Raw genomic sequence first — 27,536 nt, forward strand, 5'->3', positions numbered from 1 at the left:
GTTTGATCCCTTGTCAGGACACATACAGGAAGAGCTTGATGTTCCTGTCTGTCTGTATCTCTCTCCCTGCCTCTCTCTCCAAAAACAAGAAAGAAAAAGGAAATGGCTTGCACAGTCAGCAATGACCTTCATGTTACTGAATCCTCATGTTCTTCATTCTGAATTTACTTGCAGTATTCCACCCACTTTTCTTTCTAGAAACATTTCTGTTGGCTTCCTTGACATTGTACACATCTGGTTTTCCTTATCTTTAACTAGCTTGCCCTTTAAACAAGCTGAACCAATAAATGCTTGCCAACCCTAGGACTTGGTCCTCTCCTCCACCTACCTTCTCTCCAAAGCCATCCCCAGTTCTGTGGTTTTAGGAATCAACAGTATACCAAACTCCTTAATCATTCCAGACCTCTAGCCTTAATCATTCCATGGAATTCAACTCAAGTATAGAGATGGCCACTTGATAGGTCAGCTAAGAGGTACTCAAACTCAGCAAGTCTAAAATTGACCCTGCACAAGCTGGGTGTTCTCAATTTTAGTAAATTACATTATTATCTACCTAATGTTGCAGGCCAAATTTATGCGTCTCCCTAGCTCCCAACATCAAACTCATCAGCAAGCCAAGCCATCTCTTTCTCCAAAACACACCCGAACCCATGTACCCCGCTCTCTGTGTATGGCAGCCCAACACGAGCTGTTGCCACTTTATTACCAGGACCATAGCAACAACATCCAAAGAGTTTCTGCTGCCTCACTGGCCCCCATAATCCAGTGGCCACCTGGGGGATATGACCCCTTACAAATAAAAATCAAATCCCATTACTCCCCTGATGTAAACCTTCCAACATCTCCTCATTGTGCTTAAAAATAAAATCCAGTCTCTGCTTTGGCTCCCCAAGGCCGCCACGATATGACCATCCTCCCCACTGGGCTCCTCTCTGCCCACCCCCCTTCTCCTGCCACATCACACCTTGGGGCATTTGCAAGTACCCTCAGTTTGGAGTGTTCTTCCACCGATTAGACAGAGCCTGCAGAGCAAGCCCTGCACGGAGGCTAACTACCCCTGTCAACCAACGAGACCGCAGTCAGATCTTCATGTGAAACCTCTGCCCCCTGTGTACCTACTACAAAGTAAAGTGACAGTTGAACATCTGTCCCCTAGCCAAGCACAGAAGTTGCCTTTTTATTTAGAATCTCCTAAGACAGTTCGAAATACCAATCCCAAGAACCAATTATCAGCAGCAGTTTCAAGTTAAAAATTAATACAGAATCATTTAAAACCATTTTAGGTCTAATTATTTTTCCCTAATGATTTAAGAGATAAGTATAACAAGCCTTTTTGACAGTTTGTGATATTAAGTTTCAGAGGAAAATCTATATAATTATCATCCAACCACAACAGCAGGCATGTCACCCAACAAACCTCAGATTTTAGGTTGCACTTCCACTGCTTAGGTTGTATGTGTAACACAAAAGTAGCCCCCTGGAAGCTTCAGAGATCAAGGTAGCATCTCAACCGCTGCCAAACCAGCCAATTTTAATTAACTTCTATTGTTGCTAGAAGCACAGTAACTCTCATGCCCAGATCAATCACCAGCTGTTAATAGTCTCTACTTTATTCTGGGACATTGTTACCAGCTGGCCAAAGGTCCTAAGAGGTAGCTGGCTCCCGAATGATGCTGGTGAGTCTGGGCAGTAAGAGAGAAGACAGAGGGCACACAAAGGTCACTGGCCAGAGGGCTCTGGGGTGGATAGGGGTCCATTGGGTCCCCTACATACACATCATGGAGAAGCTCTTGTTCCACTGTTCAGCAGGGGTGTAGGCCTTGTCTCGCCCAGAACAGTGGTAGCTTCCCTGCCTGCAGCCTCTCAGTGTACTCACCACCACACCCCTGGACTGCTGCTAGTCACTCTGGACCATCTGCACCTGGGGCCACCTGAAGGGCACACCTTGGTGGAAATTAACATTCACAGTGTTAACCCTCCATGGCTTTCCTCTCCTCCACATTATACAGCTTGCACTTCTACTATGTGTCAGGCACTGAGTAACAAAGACGAAAGATGCAGAGCCTCTTCCCAGGGAGTCCACATTTAGTTGCTCCACAAATATTTATAAAATGTGTACATTCCAAACACTGCCATTGGAAATGGCACATTTTGGCAGAGGCAGCTGACAGTAAGTATACAAACAGGTATACGAAACACTGGTGGCCATAAGAGCAATGAAGAAACACAAGGCAAGGAGAAGGGGTGAAGATTGTGGGGTGAGATAGAGGGTGACAGCTAAGCAGAGACCTGAATGAAGTGAGAAAGCAAATCCCATAGATACCTGGGGGGAAAAGCCTTTGTGCTGAAGACAGCAGGTCCAAGGTCGAGGTGGGGATGTGCTGGGTCCCTTTAAAACTTAATGGTAGAGCATCGCTATGTGTATGTCCCAGGTTCGATTCTGGTCAAGGCACACAAGCGAAGCGCCCATCTACTCTCCCTCTCTCTCTCTCTCTCTCTCTCTCTCTCTCTTCCTCCTGCAGCCATGGCTCAATTGGAGTGAGTTGGCCCCAGGCACTGAGGATGGCTCCATCGCCTCCCCCTCAGATGCTAAGAAGAACTCATTTGGATGAATCTCAATAACATTCTGCTGAGTAGAAGCAAGACACAAAGAGGCACATACTGTACAGTAGGATTTGTGTACATGAAACTCTGGAAGAGATAACTAGCCCCTGAAGTGATAGAAAACAGAGCAGTGGTTGCCGGGGCCATAAAGGGGTCACTGGTTGGGGAAAAGCACAAGAGAATCTTTGGGTGATTAAACTGTTCTCTGTTCCATTGTGATAGTGATTACATGGCTTCATACTGTGAACCCTGAGAACTAAGAAGGGCTCCTGGTGGTGACTACCTGGGCTCAAACAAAAGAGAGAGAGAGAGAAGAAATTAAGAAAGAAAAGAAAAAACAGAGTCTAGCAGCCATTTCTGTGCAGGGGCTTCTCATGCAGACTGCACTTCACGGAGAAGCCTTTGCACTAAACTACCTGTCTTTATGCTGCTAGACAGCCTACTCTGCACTGAATCACCTGCCTGCAATGTGTGTCTGCTTTCTGAGTCAGCCCTTATAAAGGCGTTCTTTGACTCCTATTTCAACTAATAGGACTAAGGCTTTCCCCCACCCAACTGGAGCTGCAAAGCTCTGACCAATTGGAGTGGCTCTATTCTAACCAATCAGGGACCAAGGATAGGGATTTTTGTCTGCATAAGCCAGCTCTCTGTGCCTGGAGGAGCTCTCATTCCACCTGCTTCTGCTTGCTAAATGCCTCAGAGAAGAACAGATAGTGTTCAGTGGGGCACAGTGAAGCCAACCATCAGACCATTGCAGAGTGGAACAGAGCATGGCAGACCATCACGGAGTGGAACATTGTAGAGCGGAGCTGCCTAAGAGAGGGGCTGCCTGGCTGGGGACAGCCTCACGACTGTTCTGTTTTCACAGCAGCAGTGCTAGAGCACTGTCACGCTGTCCCGTAGCAGGGCTGTTTTAACTGCCATGCTGTATGACTGTTTTTTTTGTTTGTTTGTTTGTTTGTTTGTTTTTGTATTTTTTTTTTTTTTGTATTTTTCTGAAGCTGGAAACGGGGAGAGACAGTCAGACAGACTCCCGCATGCGCCCGACCGGGATCCACCTGGCACGCCCACCAGGGGTGACGCTCTGCCCACCAGGGGGCGATGCTCTGCCCCTCTGGGGGGTCGCTCTGTCACGACCAGAGCCACTCTAGCGCCTGGGGCAGAGGCCAAGGAGCCATCCCCAGCGCCCGGGCCATCTTTGCTCCAATGGAGCCTCAGCTGTGGGAGGGGAAGAGAGAGACAGAGAGGAAGGAGAGGGGGAGGGGTGGAGAAGCAGATGGGCGCTTATCCTGTGTGCCCTGGCTGGGAATCGAATCCGGGACTTCTGCACACCAGGCCGACGCTCTACCACTGAGCCAACCGGCCAGGGCCTGTATGACTGTTGAAATGTGTGTACTACAAAGTTTCCTTCTTTGCTGCTCCCCAAATTGGGGATTCCTGTTAGCATTAGAACTGGCACCAATGACCACCTGTTGACATTATATATGTCAAAATTCATCAAACTTTATGAAGTTACACTTCAATAGTATATATAATACTCCAATAAAGTTGATGTTTAATGTTATTGGTTAGCCTGACCGGGCGGTGGCGCAGTGGATAGAGCATCGGACTGGGATGTGGAAGACCCAGGTTCAAGAACCCGAGGTCGCCAGCTTGAGCGAGGGCTCATCTGGTTTAAGCAAAAGCTCACCAGCTTGAGCCTAAGGTCGCTGGCTTGAGCAAGGGGTTACTCGGTCTGCTGAAGGCCCACGGTCAAGGCACGTATGAGAAGGCAATCAATGAACAATTAAGGTGTTGCAATGCGCAACGAAAAACTAATGATTGATGCTTCTCATTTCTCCGTTCCTGTCTGTCTGTCTGTCCGTGTCTATCCTTCTCTCTGACTCTCTCTCTGTCTCTGTAAAAAAAAAAAAAAAATGTCATTGGTTAAAGTTGTGGTTAAATCTGGTTATGTCATTCCCTGTTTAAACCCTCCAGTGTTCCCTTTTTATGCAGCTACGTATAACAGCAGTCACTGCTGAGTCAAGTTATGAATTGATTGTTTTCATTGTTAAACAATCTTTATCCCAGGAATTGACTGCTTTTTTCTCCCTCCATTTACTTAAATTTTCTTAAATCTCTGGCTCAGTTTTCCAATCCCTCCAATGGCTCTTTTTTTCTTTAATTTTTATTTCTTGATTTTAGGGAGAGAGGAAGGGAGAGAGAGAGAGACAGGAACATCGATCTATTCCTGTATGCGTCCTGACCAGGGATCAAACCAGCAACCTATGTGCTTACAGACGATGCTCTAATCAACCAAGCTATCCAGCCAGTGCCAATGGCTCTTAATACCTCTCCATTCAACTTTACATTTTTCTTTGTGCAAATATCACCCTGACGTATCACGCCATCCTGCTCTGTCCTAGACTGACTGCTGCTCAACTGCTCTACCTTTGTCATCACTTGAGAAGTCTCTGGCCCCTCTCCTGGGCTGGATCTCCTGCTCCCAGATCACCTCATTTTTTTAGCTTTTATTGCTTCATTTCAATGGAGCACATTCCCCCATAGCTTTCTCAGAACAGGTACATGGGGCATACATTTTTGGGAGCCTACATTTCTTAACAAGTCTTCTAGATTGATTTGATTGAGAATAGATTTAGTTTCCAATTAAAAAATGGGCAAAGGTCCTGAAATAAACACTTCTCCCAAGAAAACATACAGATGGATAACAGACATATGAAAAGATGCTCATCATCACTAATCATCAGAGAAATGCAAAGAATGGCACTCATTAATAAAACAACACATAATAAGTGCTGATGAGGATGTGCAGAAAGGGGAACCCTCCTGTACTGCTGGTGGGAATGCAGACTGGTGCAGCCACTGTGGAAAACAGTATGGAGATTCCTCAAAATATTAAAAATGGAATTGCCTTATGACACAGCGATTCCACTTCTGGGAATATATCCAAAGAAACCTGAAACATTGATTCGAAAGAATATCTATACCTGTGGGGCAAACAAATGTGTTACAAGTGTGTTAGTTAGGCTTGCTCACTTGTACTTTGCCTGATTGGTGCATGAGCACGGGGCAGCACCTTGTCTGTATATACTGCTCACAAAAATTAGGGGTTTTTTTATCGCTTCATATTCATTTTGAAATATCCCCTAATGTTTGTGAGCAGTGTCGTCTATGTAAGGTGCTTGCTCTCAGGGTGGCAGATTGCAAATTGCGATTGCCTGCCTGCTGGGGAGGGGCCACTGTTTGCCGGAGAAGGGGTGCCCCAGACCTGTTTTGCTTGGGAGTCCTGAGAGAGAGAGGGAGAGGGAGAGAGAGAAGCGGTTTCCCCTGCCTGCTTGTTTGTCTGCCATTGCAAGACTCTAATAAACAGAATGGTCCGCCATCCTCCAGCTCCACAGTTTCTCTGTCGTCTGCCGGAATCCCATATGAACCTACCTAGCCATGGCACCCAGCCCTACAGCACCCCAAGTTCACTGCAGCATTAGTTATAATAGCCAAGATTTTTAAGCAGCCCAAGTGTCTGTCAGTAGATGAGTGGATAAAATAACTGTGGTACATTTACACAATGGAATATTACTTGAACATAAAAAAGAAGGAAATCTTACCTTTTATGACAGCATGGATGGACCTGGAGAGTATAATGCTAAGTGAAATAAGCCACTCAGAGAAAAACAAATACCATATGATTTCACTTATATGTGGAAACTAAAGAATAAAATAAATGAACAAACAAAACAAACAGACTCATAGATACAGAGAACAGACTGATGGTTGGCAGAGGGAAGGGGGTTTGGGGGGCTGGGTGAAATAGATGAAGGGATTAAGCAATAACATAAACAATCTCATAGACACAGACAACAGTATGGTGATTACCAGAGAGAAGAGGGGTGGGGGAGTAGAGGGTAAAGGGGGGATAAGTGGTGGTTGAAGGAGACTCGACTTGGGGTGATGAACACATAATACAATATACAGATGATGATAATAGAATTCTACACTTGAAACCTATATAATTTTATTAACCTATGTCACCCCAATAAACTCAATAACTGGACATCATCTTCCTGTATAATTCAACGACACGACCCAATTCCATACCCTTCAAAGGGAATCCTCATTCTGAAGCTTTATCCCAGAATTCTAAAATATTTAAATTAAAAAAAAATAAAATATTTCTATAATGTGCCTTAATGTCAGTTTTTATTTTCCCATTCATTATCATGGGCAATCATTGATTGCTCTTTATCTGAAAACTCATATCCTTTACTCCTGGGAGAGTTTGTTATATTATTTGATACTTTCTCCCTTGCCTTGACCTGAACTCTTCCTGGAGGAGGATGCAGCACCAGTGAAGCTGATTGTCTCATTTTACCTCTAGTCCTCTGGAAAATAATTTTACTCCAAAATATTCCAACTGATAAATCCTCTCCCCAAAAGCAATGATAAAACTTGACACAACTGTCAAAAACAACTATTCCAAGACTCTAGAATTTGTCCAGAAACATACAACAAATTACAACAAACCACAGGCCCTTGGATACAGTGTGAGGCAGGTATTTCAGTTTAGAAATTCTCCCACTCCTCACTCCCTGCTCCTTCAGCTGATAGTTCTACCAGGGTGGGCAAAACTGTGCAAACCAGCAGCTTCAGAGGTGGCTGACCTTTTAGAGCAGGTGGCAGAAAAACCTACAAGCTTGGCTCTTGTCAAGACCAGCCAGCCCATGGTAAGCACACAGGAAAGGCCAATATCATGACCTGTATCCTGTTGCCTTTTGTGCGTCCTTGTCTATAAAATGCCTATTCCCAGTTCTTGCCCAATTTTATATCAGCTTGTTTCCTTTTCTCATTGATTTTCAGAAGTCTTTATTTTGCTTTTTAAAAAATATCCTGGATCATAATCCAGAGGTCAATAGTCTTTTTCTGTAAAGGGCCAAAGAGTGAGTATTTCAGACTTGGTGGCCATACAGCCTCTGTCCCAACCACTCAACTCTGCTATTGTTGTGCGAAAACAGAGATAATATATAAAGGAGTGAGGCTGCTTTCTAATAAAACTATTTGTAGACACTGAAATTTGAATTTTATATAATTTTCATGTGTCATGAAATAGTATCCTTCTTTTGATTTTTCCCCCAGCCATTTAAAAATGTAAAGACCATTCTTAGGACTTCTACTCTGGGAAGATGGCATACATGTACCTTTTCCTATTCCTTCTGGTAAGTAAAACTAAAACCCCTCAAGTTACATATAAAACAAACATAAGACAACTTTTACTTTGAGACCAACAAACAACATGATATTGAGTTCTCAGGGTTTTCTTCTTGCCTTGTATATCCTAGATTTAAATGGAAGAGCCTCAAAACACCAACAGGCACAGACAAGAAAAGCCCCAACAAAAAAATCCTGTTTTCAATAGCCCAACAACCAGAAAAGGGGCAGCCTAACATCTAAACCATAACTGCTCTCCTTCAGCTACACATGCACACACACAAATGGCCTAACATCTATGCACTCTAGCAAAGATGAGCAGGGAGCCTAGACTTCCACCATCACAAAACTGTAATGAATCATCCAACACCTCCACCCCATTGTTACAGAATGCCAATTAGACAGCCAGGAATTTCATCCCCTAGCCAGTAAAATCCCAGCCCTCACCACCCCAGCCCCTGCCTGTGGTGTCAGTGGAGACCACTTGGGAAGTCTGGACCTCCACACCCACCCTGCAGTAATAAGCCCCCACAATGGGGTTATGTCAGAGGAGCCCTGCTGGAGAGCCAGGACTTTCTCCAGTGGTAACAAAGTCACCTACACCAGAGTGTCAGTAGAGAATCAGAACTTCCCACCGACAGTGAAAAGGAGCTCCCCCTGTCTTAGCAGACAGTGTGGGGAACCGGGACTTCTATCTTCACCTGGCCGTGACGAGGCCACACCCCTCTGTCCCTGTGCGAAGTCAGAGAAAGCCAGCTAACACAGACGGTTTGCATAAAACCCAGAGTTCGTGATATGTATAAGAAAATGTCCAGGTTTCAATTGAAACTCACTTGTCATATCAAAAACCAGGAAAACCTCAAACCAAATAAAAAAAGAATCAGAACCTGTCAACACCAAGATGACATGGGTGTTAGAAGTATCTGACATTTTAAAGCAGTCATAATAAAATGCTTCAACAAGCAATTACAAACACTCTTAAAACAAATGAAAAAATAGAAACTCTCAGGAGAGAAATAGAAAGTCTCGGCAAAAGATAGAAGATATTTTTAAAAATGGGAATTTTAAAACTGAAAAGTACAATAACTGAATTAAAAAGCCCAGCTGATAAACTCAACAACAGAATTGAAAAGACAGGAAATAATCAGTGCCTGGAAGACAGAACAACAGAAATTATACAATCTGAACAACAGAGAGAAAGTAGATTTAAAAAATACCTACAGCCCTGGCCAGTTGGCTCAGCGGTAGAGCATCGGCCTAGCATGCGGAGGACCCGGGTTCGATTCCTGGCCAGGGCACACAGGAGAAGCGCCCATTTGCTTCTCCACCCCTCCGCCGCGCTTTCCTCTCTGTCTCTCTCTTCCCCTCCCGCAGCCAAGGCTCCATTGGAGCAAAGATGGCCCGGGCGCTGGGCATGGCATGGCTCTGTGGCCTCTGCCTCAGGCGCTAGAGTGGCTCTGGTCGCAACATGGCGACGCCCAGGATGGGCAGAGCATCGCCCCCTGGTGGGTAGAGCGTCGCCCCTGGTGGACGTGCCGGGTGGATCCCGGTCGGGCGCATGCGGGAGTCTGTCTGACTGTCTCTCCCTGTTTCCAGCTTCAGAAAAATGAAAAAAAATAAATAAATAAAAAAATAAAAAATACCTACAGATTCAAAAAGCTGAGTAAACCCAAAACAACATAATTGCAAAGATATCCATAGCAAGATACAGCATAATTCAACTACTGAAAACTAAGGACAAAGAAAAGATTTTGAAAGCAGCCAGAGAGAAGCAACACCTTCTATCTATAAAGGAAAAACAATTAGAATGACAGAGGATTTTTCATCAGAAACCATGAAGGCCAGAAAGAAATGGCACAATATTTTTCAGTGTTGAAAGAAAAGAACCTTATTGCTAGTGAAAATATCCTTCAGGAATGAAGGGAGTTAAGACAGTCTCAAATGAGGGATAACTCAAAATTTGTCACCAGCAGACCTACCCTTTAAAAATGGCCAAAAGAAGTTCTCTAAACAAAAAGGAAATGATTAAAACAAAACAAAACAAAAACTTGAAACATAGTAAGAAAAAAATATGGGTAGATACAATAGGCTTTCCTTCTCCTCCTGAATTTTCTAAATTATGTTTGACAGTTGAAACAAAAATTATAACACTGTCTGATGTTATTCCAAATGAACACAGAGAAAATATTAAGACAATTCATTATAAACAGGGGAGAGTATAAGGAGGAAAGGTTTCTATACTTCACTCAAACTAATAAAATTGACAGGCGTATACTGTGTATATACAACATAACATTTGCAGGGGTCCCCAAACTACGGCCCGTGGGCCGCATGCGGCCCCCTGAGGTCATTTATCCGGCCCCCGTCGCACTTCCGGAAGGGGCACCTCTTTCATTGGTGGTCAGTGTGCATAGGGATTTGTTTATAGTTTTTTTATAGTCCGGCCCTCCAACGGTCTGAGGGACAGTGAACTGGCCCCCTGTGTAAAAAGTTTGGGGACCCCTGATTTAGAGCAACCACTTAAAAAAGTATACAAAGAGATACACTTAAAAAACACTACAGATAAAGGTTCAAGTAAACCATAGGAAAGCAGAAACAAAAAAGAGAACAAATGGCCTGACCAGGCGGTGGCACAGTGGATAGAGCGTTGGACTGGGATGCGGAGGACCCAGGTTTGAGATGCCGAGGTCACCAGCTTTTGCGCGGGCTCATCTGGTTTGAGCAAGGCACAAGGCTCATCAGCTTGAGCCCAAGGTCGCTGGCTTAAGCAAGCGGTTACTCGGTCTGCTGTAGCGCCCCCTACGGTCAAGGTGCATATGAGAAAGCAATCAATGAACAACTAAGGTGTCACAACAAAAAATTGATACTTCTCCTCTCTCTCCTTTCCTGTGTGTCTGTCCCTCTCTGTCCCTCTCTCTGTCTCTCTCTTTCTCTGTCACACACACAAAAGAGAACAAATGAAAAACAAAAAATAAAATGATAAACTTGAGCCCTAACATATCAATAATTACATTAAATGTAAATGATCTAAATATACCAATTTAAAGACACAGATTTGTCATTAAAAAACATGATCCAACTATATTCTGTCTACAAAAAGCTTACCTCAAATATACTGATATAGGCAGGTTTAAAGTAAAAAGATAGGAAAAGATATATCATGGAAGCATTAATAAAAGGAAAGCAGAAGTGACTACATTAACATCAGATAAAGTAGACTTCAGAGCAAAGAAAATTACTACAGACAAAACAGTCTTTATATAATTATGAAAGTCACTCCACCAAAAATACACAGCAATCCTAAATGTGTATGCATCAAACAACAACACTGCAAAATATGTAACACAAAAACTAGTTGGTCTGAAAGGAGAAATACACGATTATAATCGGATACTTCAACAGCCTTCTCTCAATAACCCATAGAATAAGCAGACAGAAACTCAGTAAGGATATTGAATAATTCAACATTATCAACCAAAAGAATCCAATCAACATGTATGGAACTCTCCATACTCAACATTAGCAGTGTACATATCTTTTCAAGTGCCCAGGAATATATACCAGAATAGACGATAACCTTGGCTATATAATAAGTCTCAATAAATATAAAAGGATTCAAGTCATATGAAGTATTCTCTCTAACCTCAATATAATTAAATCAGAAATCAATAATAGAAAATATGTGAAAATCTCAATATTTTGAAACTAAACTGCACAATTCAAAATAACCCACAGGATTAAGAAATCAAAAGGAAAGTTAGAAAATATTTTTAACTGAATAAAAATGAAAATAACGTCAAAACTGGTAGCATGCAAGCAAACCATCACCTAAAGATAAATTTATAGCACTAAAACTTATATTAGGAAATAAGAAAGATCATAAAATAATTACCTTAGCTTTGACATTAAGGAAATAAAGAGCCTGACCAGGCAGGGCACAGTGAATAGAGTGTTGGACTGGGACCCAGAGAACCCAGATTCAGAACCCAAGGTCACCCGCTTGAGCACAGGCTCATCCAGCTTGAGCGTGGGCTCACCAGCTTGCTGGCAGGGTCACTGACTTGAGCGTGGGATCATAGACATGACCCCTCGGTTGTTGGCATGAAGCCCAAGGTTGCTGGCTAAAGCCCAGGGTTGCTGGCTTGAGCAAGGGGTCACTCGCTCTGCTGTAGCCCCCCAGTCAAGGCACATATGTGAAAGCAATCAATGCACAACTAAGGAGTCTCAACAAAGAATTGATGCTTCTCATCTCTCTCCCTTCCTGCCTATCTGTTCCTATCTGTTCCTCCCTCTGAGTCTCTGTCTCTGTCAAAAAAAAAAAAAGGAAAATTAAACCCAAAGAAAATAGAACAAAGCAAGTAATAAAGATTTGAGCAGAAATCAATAAAATTAAAAACATAAAAACAGTTTAAGAAATCAATGAAGCAAATGTCTGATTTTCTGAAAGGATCAATAAAACTGAGAAACACCAGCAAGACCAACAAAAAAAAAGATAGAAAAGACAAAAATTAGCAATATCAGGAATGAATTGGAATAATCCTACTGACCCTGAAGATATCAAAAAGATAGATAATAAGGGAATATTAAGAAAATTCTATACACTTAAATACAAATACAATTGTCAAACATGAAGATTGACAAATTAGACAAAATGGACTACTTCCTCAAAAAATACAAGATGTAACAACTCACTCAATCTAAAATAGATCATTTGACTAGGCCCATAACTACTGAATAAATTGAATTAATAATTAAAAGCCTTTCAAAAGAGAAATAATCCCAAACCTAGATTGTTTAACTGTAGATATCTACCAAACATTTATTTATTTATTTATTTAGTATTTTTCTGAAGTGAGAAGCAGGGAGGCAAACAGATTCCCACATGTGCCCAACTGGGATTCACCCAGCATGCCCACTAGGGGACGATGCTCTGCACATCTGGGGCATTGCTCCGTTGCAACTGGAGCCATTCTAGCACCTGAGGCAAAGGCCATGGAGCCATCCTCAGCGCCTGGGCCAACTTTGCTCCAGTGAAGCCCTGGCTGCGGGATGGGAAGAGAGAGATAGAGAGAAAGGAGAGGGGGAGGGGTGGAGAAGCAGATGGGCGCTTCTCCTGTGTGCTCTGGCCAGGAATCGAACCCGGGACATCCACACACCAGGCTGACGCTCTACCACTGAGCCAACCAGCCAGGGCCTCTACCAAACACTTAAAGGAGAATTAACATCAATTCTACAGTCTCTTCCAAGAGGAGAGAACACTTCCCAATTAAGTTTATATAGCTAGTATTACCATGTTACTAAAACAAGTAAAAAAAAAAAAAAGAAAACTACAGACCAATGTCCTTAATGAAAATAGAAGCAAAAATCCTTAAAAAAATACTAACAAATAGAATTTAGCAATACAATTAAAAATTAAAGAAATAAAAATAATTATACCCCACACACATGAGCAAGTGGGGTTTATTCCAGGAATGTAAGGCTGAGTCAATATTTGAAATCAGTCAATATAATCTACCATATTAACAATTAAATTAATAAAATCACATGATCATATCATTCAATATAGGAAAAGCATATCATAAAACTCCACATGTGTTATAGGCTAAATTATGTCCCCCCCAAAATGATATGTTTAAATCCTACCCCAGTACCTCAGAATGCAACCTTATTTGGAAATAAGGTTTTTATTGAGGTAATCAGGTTAAAATGAGGTCAGAAAGGTGTATCTTAAGCTAATATGAATGACTCTGTCCTTATGAAGAGGAAATTAGGACACAGAGACAGACACAGAAGACAGACAATGTGAAGACATACAGGGAGAATGTCACGTGAAGACAGACCTTGGAGTGATGCATCTATAAGCCAAACAATGCCAGACATTGCTGGCAAACCACTGGAATCTAGGAAGAGGCAAGAAATGATTCCCCTGCAGGTTTCGGAGGGAACTTTGCCCTGTGGACACCTTGATTTTTGGACTTTTAGCCTCCAGAACTATGAGACAATAAATTTCTGTTGTTCTAAGACACACAGTTTGTGGCATTTTGCTACAGCAGTCCTATAAAATTAATAAAACACTCATTCATGATTAAAACTTTCACAAACATAAAAATAAAAGAGAGCATCTAAAAAAATTCCTATAGACAACATTATACTTTGTGGTGAAAGACTGAAGGCTTTCCACCATTAAAGAATAAGGCAAGGGAAAGAAAAGAATAAGGCAAGGGTGTGCATTCTGACCACTCTAATTCAACACAGTGCTGGAAATTGTCGCCAGTGCTAAGCAAGAAAAAGAAACAAAAGGCTTATAAATCAGAAAGAAAAAAATAAAAATGGCCCTATTTACAAATGATATGGTTGTCTACATAGAAAATCTCAAGGAATCTACCAAAAGAGAAAAAAAAAAAGAACTCCTAGAACTAATGGCTGAGTTCGGCAAGGTCACAGGATACAAGATAAACATAAAAACCAATTATATTTCTATATACTACCAATGAACAAGTGAACACCGAAATAAAAAATACAATGCCATTGCCTGACCAGGTGGTGGTACAATGGATAGAACATCAGCCTGGGACGCTGAGGACCCAGGTTCAAAACTCCGAGGTTGCTGGCTTGAGTGTGGGCTCATCGACTTGAGTGTGGGGTTGCTGGCTTGAGTGTGGGATCATAGATGTGACATCATGGTCGCTGGCTTGAGCCCAAAGGTCACTGGCTTGAAGCCCAAGGTCACTGGCTTGAGCCCAAGGTCACTGGCTTGAGCAAAGGGTCACCGGCTCTGCTGAAGCCCCTCCATCCCTCAGTAAGGCACATACAAAAAAGCAATCAATAAACAACTAAGGTGCCAGAACTATGAGTTGATGCTTCTCATCTCTCTCCCTTCCAGTCTGCCTGTCTGTCTCTCTCTCTCACACACACAAAAAAAATAAAATAATAATAACATAAATAAATAATGCAATGCCATTTATAATCACTCAAATAAAATGAAATACTTAAATATAAGTCTAAAAATACATGCTAGGACTTATATGCTGAAATCTACACAATTCTGAAGAAATTAAAGATGATCTGAACAAATGGAAATACATAATGTATTCATGGATTGGAAGACCAACATACAGTAAAGATGTCAATTCTCCTTAAACTGCCATGAAAGTTTGTGCACGTCCTGTCAAAATCCCAGCAAATATTTTTGCAGGTATAGACAAGATTATTCTAAAATCTATATGCAAAAGCAAAGGAACTAGAACAGCTAAAACAATTTTGAAAAAGAAGAATAAAGAGGAATCAGCCTCCCCAGTTTCAATACTTTTATAGCTACAGTAACTGAAATTGTGGTATATTGGTGGAGACACTTAAATCAGTCAAACAAAACTGATAAACCAGAAATAAATCCACACAAATATGCCCAACTGAACTGTGATAAAAATGCAAAAGCAAAATAATGGTGGAAATAAAGCCTTCTCAAAAATTGTGCTGGAGCAATTAAACATCTACAGGCAAAAAAGAGAAAAGGAAGGGAAGGAGAAGGGAGGGGAGGGGAGGGAAGGGGAGGGGAGGGGAGGGAAGAGGAGGGAAGGGGAGGGGAGGGAAGGGAAGAGGAGGGGAGGGGAGGGGAGGGAAGGGAAGGGAAGGGAAGGGAAGGGAAGGGAAGGGAAGGGAAGGGAAGGGAAGGGAAGGGAAGGGAAGGGAAGGGAAGGGAAGGGAAGGGAGAAAGAAACTCAACTTAAGTTTCACAGCTTTTATAAAAATTAACTCAGAATGGATTATGAACTTAAAAATGTAAAATTATATAACTTTTAGGAAAAAATATGGGAAAATCTTCAGGATCTAGGGATAACTAAAAACTTCTTAGATTTGGAAAAAAAGAAAAGCACTGTTCTATAAGGAAAAAATGATAAATTAAACCCCATCAAAATTTAAAACTTTTGCTCTGCAAAAAAAAAAAAAAAATCCCAAAAACTTTTAAGAGCATGAAAAAATGAGTTACTGAGTAGGGAAAAATACTTGCAAACCACATATCCAACAAAAGATTAGTAACTAATCTGTGGTGGTGCAGTGGATAAAGCATTGACCTAGAATGCTGAGGTCGCTGGTTTGAAACCCTGGACTTGCCCAGTCAAGGCACATATGGGAGTTGATGCTTCCTGCTCCTCATTCTTCCTCACTCTCCCTCTCCCTCCCTCTCTCTCTCTCTCCTCTCTAAAATGAATAAAGTCTTTAAAAAAAACCACTCTCAATATTTGATAGCAATGAAACAATCCAATTAGCCCTGGCTGGTGGTGCAGTGGATAGACTCTCATCCTGAAGCACTGAAGCCACCAGCTGGACCCAGAGGATATCAGCTCAAAGGTCGCAGGTTTGAGTCCCATTCAGGGCACATATGAGAAGCAATCAATGAGTGCACAACTAATTGGAACAATGAGTTGAGGATTCTCTCTCTTTCTATCCTCCTTCCTCCTACTTCTCTCACTCTCAAAAAAGAAAAAAAAACAACAATCCAATTAGAAAGTGAGCAAAAGAAATGAAAATATAGCTCATCAAAGAGGACATACAGATGGCAATAAACACATGAAAAGATGTTCAATGTCATTAGCATTAGGGAAATGCAAATTAAAACCACAATAAGATATCACTACACTAACCTATCAGAACGGCTAAAATACAAAACAATAACAATATACCTGACCAGGTCAGTGAATAGAGTGTTGGCCTGGGATGCTGAGGATCCAGGTTTGAAACCCTGAGGTCTCCAGCTTGAGCCTAGGCTCACCAAACTGAGCATGGGGTTGCTGGCTTGAGTGTGGGGTTATAGACATGATCTCATGGTCGCTGGCATGAGCCCAAATTTTGCTGGCTTGAAGCCCAAGGTTGCTGGCTTGAGCTCAAGGTTGTTGGCTTGAGCAAGGGGTCATTGGCTCAGCTGGAGCCCCTCCCCCCCCAGTCAAAGCACGTATGAGAAGAAATCAACAGTCTACAGCCATACCACCCTAAACGTGCCCGATCTCATCTGATCTTATAGGCTAAACAGTGTCAGTCCTGGTTAGTACAATACTTGGATGGGAGAAGCAATCAATGAACAACTAAAGTGCTGTAACTACAAGTTGATGCTTCTCATCTCTCTCCCTTCCTGTCTGTCTGTCTCCTTCTTTCACAAAACAAACAAAAACAGTAACAACATCAAATGCTGGAGGGGATGCAGAGAACCCCTCATATATTCTTAGCAAGACTATAGAATGTTGGTACAGCTGCCCAAAAACAGTTTGGCTGTTTCTTCAAAAAGGAAGTGTGTGGCCAGGCTGGTGGCTCCGCTGGTGGGAGCATTGTTCTTTTGCTGCACCACAGTCACAGGTTCAACCCCCGGTCAGGCCACACATAGGAATCAACCAGTGAACACACAAAGAGGTAAAACAACAAATCAATATAACTCTCTCTCCCTCTAATGTCAATAAATAAATAAATCTTTACGCCTGGGCCGGGTAGTTCAGTGCATAGAGCATCATCCCGGAGTTCAGAGTCCGCTGGTTTGATCCCTGGTCTGGGCATATACAAGAAGCAACCAATGAATGCACAACTAAATGGAACAACTAAGTAAAAAAAAAGCAAAACTTTTGATGGGAAGTATTTTCCCTATTATTCAGTTCTAAGTATATTTACCCTTCTGTCATTGTTTCTTCTTTGACCTACATGTTGTTTGCTTTGGAATGTGGTTTTAAATTTCCAAAAGTATGGAGACTTGTGTTCATCATTTGGTTACATTTGTGTATGTGTGTGTCTGTGTGTGTGTGTGTGTGTGTGTGTGTGTGTATGTGTGTGTGTGTGTGTGTGTGACAGAGACAGAGAGAGTCAGAGAGAGGGACAGACAGACAGGAAGGGAGAGAGATGAAAAGCATCAATTCTTCATTGCAGCACCTTAGTTGTTCATTTATTGCTTTCTCATATAAGCCTTGACCAGGGAAGAGGGGGCTACAGCAGAGTGAGCGACCCCTTGCTCAAGCCAGCAACCTTGGGGTTTCGAACCTGGGTCCTCTGCGTCCCAGTCCGATGCTCTATCCACTGTGCCACCGCCTAGGCAGGCTTGGTTCCTTACTGCTACTGTAAAAGCATTGGGAACATTCCTGGGAAACTACATCCATTAGAAAAGTAAGCCAAGCCCCACACACTCTTTTCTAATATCTGGTTCTGGCATGACAGAACCTACTCCCCCACCCCAAACAACTCTAAAACTGGACACAATATATGAACTAACCATTTCTGGCACAGACTAATGATAGCAGGTAGCAGGGCACCATTTGCCTGGGAAAAGGAAAGCACAGGAGATGAGCGCCACATTCACTCTAGCCTTTTCCTGGGAAATTTCCTGGGACATTTTACCAACCACAGCAAAGGGAAGCCAACCTAGAGTGGTCAGTGGCAGTCTCTCTGGGCAGAAGAAACACAGATAAGAGTTTGGGTGACAGGAATTTCTGGGACAGGGTACCAGAGAGGAAGAAGCCACGGAAAAGTCCCAAAACTCTAGGGGCTCCCTAGGGGCTCACCTGGGAGTTCTTGGCTGAATCCAAACTGCCCATGTGCAGGGTAAGTTCTAGGAAGCCCTGGAATAAAGAGCCGCTGCAGGAGTGAAGGAGAGGAGCTGAGAGAGAAGCGCAGATTACAGGGATCTCACAATGCTGGGAGACAATGGAGTTCCCACCCAGCCCAATGCAGAAACCCTGGTAAGCACCCTGAGACCCTTTCCTAAAACCCTTGAAAGCCAAGCCTTAGGAAAAGAATTTTGCACAAGAACTAAGGCTCAAATTGACGTATACCAATCCCAACAAAGAAAACCAATTTGAATAAGATAAAAAGATTGGCTATTAATTTGATTTTTGTTAAATAAATAAATAACACTATTTAGAGGACATAATATAAAGTCTCTAGAATATAACATTCACAATATCCAACATACAATTAAAATGACTATATTTGTAAAGAAGCCTTGACCCATAATCAAGGAGCTAAACATCAATAGAAGTGTCAATAGAGCCACAATGACCCAGATGTTGAAAAGAGCGGAAAATGATTTTTATAATTATCCTAAATATTTTAAAGAATCTAGGAAAAAAACAGACATGGTACGTGAAAAGATGGAAGATTTGAGCAGAGAAATGGTGAAAATAAAGAACTAAATGGAACTTAAAAAATATATACTAATTGAAATAAAAAATTCATTAGATGGCCTTAATAGCAGATTGGGCTTGGGTAAAAAGACCAGAGAATTCCAAAGCAGATGAGTTTGGAAGACTGGGAAAGCTGTGACTGAACACATATTGGGACATGAGTTTCCCCAGCAGCTCAGAGGGCGGCTTCAGGTCAGGCAGAGGGCTGGGCTCACCCGGGAGTCGGGTATTGCAAGATATGACCTATAGTGAGTTAAGGATGTTTGAACTAAGGTGGTTATAACTGTGAAATCTAAGAAGGGAAGTGAGGAAGTAAATAGAGTGTTGAATAGTGAAGAAATGGTGGGGACAGTGGATTTATGGTCCCAATATGCCTAATCATTAGACTTGGGGGCTTTAGAGGCTGGCTACTCAAAATGTGGTCCCAGGACCAATAGCCCCAGAACCTGGCACTTGTGCAAATTCTCAGGCCCGGCCTAAATGCATTCTACCAGCATCTCTGTGGATAGGCCTCAAGCTGCTGAGCAAGCTCCTCAGCTGATTCTCCACTGCTCAAGTTTGAGAACTGTTCTTCTAGAGTTAGAGAGCTGCACAGAAGGGGAGAGACAGAGTGAGGTGCCTGAATAGATATTTTGGAGCTGCTCAGTTATGAGCAATGACACGGTCTGAGATATAGCTAGGGAAATGAAAAACTGACTTTACTTTAGAAAAGATGAGGCCCTGCCGGTTGGCTCAGTGGATAGAGCACTGGTCCAGCATATGGACGTCCCAGGTTCAATTTTTGGTCAGGGCACACAAGAAGAGCAACCATCTGCTTCTCCCCCCTTCTCTCTTTCTTCCCCTCTCACAGCCAGTGGCTTGACTAGTTTGAGCATCAGTCCTGGACCCTGAGGATAGCTCAGTTGGTCCCAGCATCCCATTCTCAGGCACAGAAAAAAAGCTTGGCTGATTTGAGCATAGGCCCTAAATGGGGGTTGCCAGGTGGATCCCAGTCAGGGCGCATATAGGAGTCTGTCTCACTATCTCACCTCCTCTCCCATAAAATAAAATAAAATAAAATACGGTCATTAAAAATACAATGGTTTACAAAACAAGGGGCCAGACTCTCAGATGGATCATTTACTTGGACACTGAATCTGAGGAAAGACAGTGAGCCAGAAAGCATGACAGAAAGAATGGCAGATGACTGCTATCAAGAAACTTAGTAAGTAGTATAGCCTGACAATCTGTCCTCCTAAAGGGCTAGGGTTTAAAGGAAAAGGAAGAAAAAGAATTTGATCGAGGCCAAGGGGCTCAATGGATAAAGCGTCAACTCGGTGTGCCAGAGGTCATGGGTTCAACCCCTGGCCAGGGCACGTAGGAGAAGCAATCAATGAGTGCACAACTAAATGAAACAACGAGTTCATGCTTCTCTCTCTCTCTCAAATCAATGGAAAAAGTCTTTTTAAGTTTAAACAAAAGAAAAATAGCCTGACCAGTGGTGGTGCAGTTCCCAGGTTTGAAACCCTGAGGTCGCGGGCTTGAGCGCAGGCTCATTCGGCTTGCAAATAGGTTCACCAGCTTGAGCATGGGGTCGCTGATTTGAGCACAGGATCACAGACATGACCCCATGGTCACTGGCTTGAACCTAAGGCCCCTGGCTTGAGCAAGGGGTCAGTGGCTTGGCTGGAACCCCCTGGTCAAGGCATGTATGAGAAGCAATCTAATGAACAACTAAAAGTGCCGAAACTACAAGTTGATGCTTCTCATCTTCCTCCCTTCCTGTCCCTGTCTCTCTCTCACTAAAAAACAAAACAGGCCCTGGCCGGTTGGCTCAGCGGTAGAGCATCGGCCTGGCGTGCGGGGGACCCGGGTTCGATTCCCGGCCAGGGCACATAGGAGAAGCGCCCATTTGCTTCTCCACCCCCGCCCCCCCCCACCTTCCTCTCTGTCTCTCTCTTCCCCTCCCACAGCCAAGGCTCCATTGGAGCAAAGATGGCCCGGGTGCTGGGGATGGCTCCTTGGCCTCTGCCCCAGGCGCTAGAGTGGCTCTGGTCACGGCAGAGCGACGCCCCAGAGGGGCAGAGCATCGCCCCCTGGTGGGCAGAGCGTCACCCCTGGTGGGCGTGCCGGGTGGATCCCGGTCGGGCGCATGTGGGAGTCTGTCTGACTGTCTCTCCCTGTTTCCAGCTTCAGAAGAAAAAAACAAAAAACAAAAAACAAAAAACAAACCCCCCCCCAAAAAAAAAAAAAAAAAAAAAACAGAAAGAAAAATATTTGGGAACTAGCAAGGGAGCCACCTTTGATAATCTCATTGTGGTGATTCTCTCAACTCTAATCTTCAACTTCTCCAGCTGTGGCTGATCCTGTTAACTGCCTGCCAATAGGCATTCTCTCCTTCCCCACTGACAGAACCCCAAGGTTAGCAACAATGTGTCTATTTTAAAAGCTATCTTTCCCAGCCTCCTTTGCATTTAAGGCCAAGAGTTGCAGTATTCTACAAGAAAACATAAGCAAGATTGTGGTCAGAGCTTCTGAGGTCCTGACTTTTATGAAGACATAGGCCCTCTACTCTGCCTCTCCCCTTCTTCCTGCCTGGAACCATGATAACATCACAGATTTCCCACAAAACCTTGGAATCTCCTGAATTCTTCTACAGCAGGGGTCAGGAACCTTTTTTGGCTGAGAGAGCCACAAACGCTACATATTTTAAAATGTAATTCCCTGAGAGCCACACAATGACCTGTGTACGTCACACATTATCCAATAAAAATTTGGTGTTGTCCCAGAGAACAGCTGTGATTGGCTCTAGCCACTCGCAACCATGAACATGAGCGGTAGGAAATGAATGGATTGTAATACATGAGAATGTTTTATATGTGTGTGTGTGTGTGTGTGTGTGTGTGTGTGTGTGTGTGTATATTTTTTTTTTTTTTTTTTTTTTTCATTTTTCCAAAGCTGGAAACAGGGAGGCAGTCAGACAGACTCCCGCATGCGCCCGACTGGGATCCACCCGGCATGCCCAGCAGGAGGCGATGTTCTGCCCCTCTGGGGCATCGCTCTGTTGCATCCAGAGCCATTCTAGCGCCTGAGGCAGAGGCCACAGAGCCATCCCCAGCGCCCGGGCCATCTTTGCTCCAATGGAGCCTCGGCTGCGGGAGGGGAAGAGAGAGACGGAGAGGAAGGAGAGGGGGAGGGGTGGAGAAGCAGATGTGCGCTTCTCCTGTGTGCCCTGGCCGGGAATTGAACCTGGGACTCCTGCACGCCAGGCCAACGCTCTACTGCTGAGCCAACCGGCCAGGGCTAGTTTTATATTTTTAACATTATTATTTTTTTTATTAAAGATTTGTCTGCGAGCCAGATGCAGTCATCAAAAGAGCCACATCTGGCTTGCAAGCCATAGGTTCCCAACCCCTGTTCTACAGGAAAGGAAAAAAAAATAGCTAACTTAAGTCACCATCATTCACATTTCCTCATGTATGTAGCCAAGACAATCCTTAACAATTCAGGCTCAGAAGTGAGATTCTTTTTCCTGGTTCACCTCCACCTACTGAAAATAGGCCCATCTCACCTGAGGACAGTTCTCAGGGTTAGTTAGGGGTCTTCGCTTCTCTGTCTACAAAGGCAGCCCCCACCAGGCACTACTCCCACCATTCCCTGCCCCTTTCCCATTCCTCACATTTTAGCATTATTTGACTTCCTGCAGAGAAGAACCAGATTTTGTTCACTTTTGCCTTAACCTCACTGCAGCAGCCAGAACAAGGCTATGCAAGCAACAGGCTTGCTACGTTAAACAAGTAAAAATCTCAATTTCAATATCCGAGCTTGACTGAAGCCCTGACTGAATTTCCTAGTAACCCTTTTTGTCCTTGCCCAGAATACAGCCTTCCCTTTATTTAAAAATTCCAACTTCTCTGTACCTGACCTTGCCCTTGTCTGTTAAAGGTCATAAATTTCCCTAATTTCATCCAAGCCCCACCTTCTCCACAGTAAGACCAAGTGGAAGGAAGATGAACAGAAGCCAGGTCCACAGTGCTATAAAGAGGGAGCACAAAGCCACCAGAACATGGAGGGCCTGGAACACGTATCTGCAGCTCCCAGGGCCTCTCGGCCATGCCAAGGGTCCTCTTAGGAGAGCTTCTGTTGGAATTCACATACCATTTTTGATTGTGGAAGAGCTTCTCATTCAGCTCCCGGATCACAAGCACCACTTTCTGCTCAGGGCCCAGGTCCACAAATGCAAAGCTGCAAAGGAAGGAGTCAGGGCAGCTCTGAGCACATCTCAGGACAGAGCTGCAGGGGGGTGCTGAGCCCGAACATTGATATTCTCACCTCCCCTTCTGCAGCCACAGAGGGGGTGGTTCCATATACATAAGCAAATCACTGAGGCCCAGAACTGGGCTGGGATGGGCTGGACTGGGCAGTGGGGATCAGGAGACCTGCGTTGACTCTACCACTAAACACCACCTGGCCCTAGCCCATTGGCTCAGTGGTAGAATGTCCGCCTGGTGTGTGGATGTTCCAGTTCAATTCCCGGTCAGGGCACACAGGAGAAGTGACCATCTGCTTTTCCACCCTTCCCCCTCTAGCTTCTCTCTCTCTCTCTCTCTTCCCCTCCTGCAGCCATGGCTTGATTGGAGAGAGTTGGCCCTGGATGCTGAGAATGGCTCCATGGCCTCCACCTCAGGTGCTAAGAAGAGCTTGGTTGCTGAGCAACGGAGGAACACCCCAGATGGACAGAGCATTGCCCCCTAGTGGGCTTGCTGGATCCTGGTTTGGGCACATGTGGGAGTTTGTCTCTCTGCCTTCCCTCCTCTCACTGAATAAAAAATTAAAAAAAAAATAAACACCATCTGGCTATGTTCGGCTTTGGGTTTCTTTCATACTACTCTCCCCAAAAGTTCAAAGCACTTTTATTGCCTTGAAAATAAGAAAGGAAAAATATGAATAGGTCAGTTTCCAGAGGCAACCAAGGCTAAGGGAAGTATAGTCACTTACCTCAAGTCACAAAACAGAACAAGAATATTACCAAAAATAAACCCAAAATAGGTCTCTGGACTCCTAAACCAAGGTTGTGTGCACAAGACAGCATTAGCTGCCAAGTATGGAAAGGAGGCTTCCCAAATGTCACCTTGCCAAGTCACAGTGTGTATGGATTTGAGAGCTCAATAGCTAGTCTGCAATGTCAGTGCATCAGCAAAATGGACCAAAAGGAAGAGTTGCTTCTCAAAGAAAACAAAGGAAGAACAGTCATTACTATTTGCAGCCACTCTGGATTTTGTGAACATGGAGAGGGTTAAGTCCTTCAGAAGGTACCAAATTTCCTCCTACAATGGCAAGGTATGAAAAAGAGATACCTGGACACAAAACTTGCAACTAGTTCTTAAGGTTTTAGATCCCCAACCAGCTAATCTTTAAACAACTGAACACATACTTAATGAGAGTCTATTATGTGCTGTGTGCGCCAGGTTTTGTGCTAAGTGATGCAAATACAGAGACAAGAAAGACACAAGCCTTGCCTTCAGCTGAAGCTCAACAGCCCCGTGGGGCTACAGACAAGACATCAGGTAAACAGACCACTTCACACATGGTGATAAATTCCATGATGAGGAAGAACGGAAGGCTACAAGAGCACACAATATGAGTATCTAACACAGATGTGAAGAGAAGAGAGGTAGTCAGGGCAGACTCCCAGAAGGAAGTGACTTCAAGTGTATTAGGAATCTAGGCTATCTTGCTTTCATTCCTACCTGGGTAGGGAGGCTTGCTTTATCCCAACTACTGTGCAAGGTCGACTGAGTTTTGTATTCACAAAAACCTTCCTTCGTTTCTTTCCTCATGCATTCAACAGCCATGCAGCAAACACGTACTATGTGCAAGCCTATGCTGAGCGTTACAGTAGATACTGATTTGAATCCAACATAAGCCTTGCACTCAAGGAGCTTCTAGTTTAGTGGGAACACAGGTGATCTTCCGTCCAGTCCATGGGGTAGGGTGAAGTCTGAGAGGTAGAGGAAAGTGGTGGGCAGCACACTGAGGGAGTAAATTGTCTCTGGTCAGCCTCCCATCAAGCTGCTCACACCCACCACACCTTCTCTGCAAGTCTCCCTGGCTCCCTTTTCTCACTGTAGCCTGGCCTCCACTGCCAGGGCTAGGGCCACCTTCCCCCTCCATGGACATTTTCTCAACTCCTCCTCCACTGCCCTCAGGCTGCCTCCCTGCTCAGTGGCTCCTGGTCACTCTCCTTCCCACTGGGCTAGCTAGGGCCCTCAGTCCAAACTCACACAACCCCCTTTCTTTGAGCTAATGTCTTCAGGATCCTGATGCTCTGTTGATCTGCACCCTATGTTTTCTCTTTTCTGCCAAACCTGTAGAAAGAGCCAGCTCCGCCTGATGCCTCCATTTCATCTCTGCCCACTCCCTCCTAACTGCCCCTGGTCTGGCTTGTGTTGCTGCCCTACTGAAAATGCTTCCTTGAAGGTCACAGTTGTGCCCACTGCCCACCTGGGCGTGTTTCTGCAGGCCTCCACGCTCGACTCGAACCTGCACTTCCCCACACAGCCTCCTTCCGGCTTCCCCACCAGCACACTAAACTTGTAAATCTACCACCATGATAAAAGCCAATTTTTTCCCTAGAAAATTCTGTTTGGGAAAAAATGTGTACCATTTATACAATCTTCTTTTAAAAGTAGCTTTTACCAACTAAAGTCACTTTGTTGGCTGAGGAAATTAGAAATGCATTATGTATAACTCATTTTTCTCAGTCTTCATGTTTATATTACATTTAAATTCAAATTTTCTAATTTGCTTTACTTTTAAATATTTAATGTTTATTACACATGAATCTACAAGATGCTGAGCAACAGAGCAATTTGTGAGTACAAACAATATGTGCTTAGCATTGTCAGTTTATGAAGCACTTTCATCTACCTTATTTCCTTTGATCTTTAAAATCACCATGTGAAGTACACGTTATAACTGTCCTCGTTCTCAGAAGGAAAAATAAGGGTCAGAGAGGATAAGTGACTTCTTTCTCTAAGACTACACAGCCAATTTAGAGTCAGGATTTAAACTCAGGGATTCAAACTTCAAATTCTACATCCTTTTCATTATATCATGAAAAACCACAGCTGTTGTCTCTTCAGGTTTTATCATTATTAAAATAAAATAGGAAACTAATATCTTTGTATCTTCTATAGCTGGTGTCAAGAAACCATAATCTCCAGCCAAATCCAACACACCACCTTTTTCTTTTCAATTAAGTTTTATTGGAACATGACACATATTCGTTCACTTATTGCCTAGGCTGCTTTCATGCTACAATCCCAGAGTAAACTATTTGTGACAGAAGTATATAACTTGCAAAGCATAAAATATTTACTGTCTGACCCTTTGCAGAAAAAGTTCTAACCCTTGTTCCATCACACAAGTTCTCAATGCTGACTCCAAATGAGATTCTGCTGGACAGTTACTTTTTCTTTGGTGTTCGGATTAAAGCATCAAGATTGTTTAAAAGCTCCCCAGCCCTGGTTGGTTGGCTCAGTGGTAGAGCGCCGGCCCGGCGTGTGGAAGTCCCGGGCCATGGCACACAGAAGAAGTGCCCATGTGCTTCTCCACCCCTGCCCCTCTCCTTTCTCTCTCTCTCTCTTCCCCTCCTGCAGCCAAGGCTCCTTTGGAGCAAAGTTGGCTGAGCACTGAGGATGGCTCCATGGCCTCCACCTCAGGCGCTAGAATGGCTCCGGTTGCAAAGGAGCAACACCCTCACCACCACCCATGGACGGAGCATCACCCCCTGGTGGTCATGCGGGGTGGATCCCGGTCGGGCGCATGCGGTAGTCTGTCTCTCTGCCTCCCTGCTTCTCACTTCAGAAAAATTAAAAAAAAAAAAAAGCTCCCCAGATGATTTTCATAGGCAACCAAGTTCAAAAATTACTGTTTCATGGTATCAAGCAGCTTCAGGAAGTACTAGTTTTCAGAAAATGTGCTTGACGGTGAGAGGAGAGAAAAACCATCACCACCACCACACACAAGTACAAAATCCCTGCCAACATCTTTACATCCATGGGACTTTGATCAATGTTATCAGTGAGGTCATGCCATCAGCAAGTGCTGTTACTGTTAACAGTAGTCATTAGGAACTCCTAAAATCTGAAGACAAGCCCTAACAATGACTTTCTCCCTGTCCCTAATACAGCTGTCTCCCCTCACCCACAGTATCTACATTTCAAGACCCCCAGGGGACGCCTGAAACTGCAGACAGTACCAAACTCTATATACACTGTATTTCTCCTATACGGCACAATAGGAGATTAACAAAAATAATAAGATAGAACAATTATAACCATATACTGTAATAAAAGTTATATGTATGTGGTCTCTCTCAAAATACCTATTGTACTGTGCATACAACATGGACACATGGACAAGGGGATGAGTCACATCCGGGCAGGACAGCGCAAGGTTTCATCATGCTACTGAGATCGGTGCACAGCCTAAAACTTATGAATTATTTCTGAAACTTTCCACTTAATATTTTCAGATTGTGGTTGACTGCAGGGTAACTGAAACTATGGAAAGCAAAACTGCAGATAAGGG

At 43.7% G+C, this 27,536-nt stretch overlaps 1 protein-coding gene across 1 annotated transcript in view; it reads right to left on the reverse strand.

Moving 5' to 3' along the window:
• TDRD10 (tudor domain containing 10) overlaps positions 1-27,536 on the reverse strand; it is a 61,656-nt gene that overhangs the window by 6,642 nt on the left and 27,478 nt on the right. The window contains 3 exon segments of the mRNA XM_066364058.1: positions 23,038-23,186; positions 24,199-24,241; positions 24,244-24,268. Of these exon segments, the coding sequence (XP_066220155.1) occupies positions 23,038-23,186; positions 24,199-24,241; positions 24,244-24,268 (217 nt within the window).

The sequence above is a fragment of the Saccopteryx leptura genome, chromosome 2 (assembly GCF_036850995.1).
Source record: "Saccopteryx leptura isolate mSacLep1 chromosome 2, mSacLep1_pri_phased_curated, whole genome shotgun sequence".
Lineage (NCBI taxonomy): Eukaryota > Metazoa > Chordata > Mammalia > Chiroptera > Emballonuridae > Saccopteryx > Saccopteryx leptura.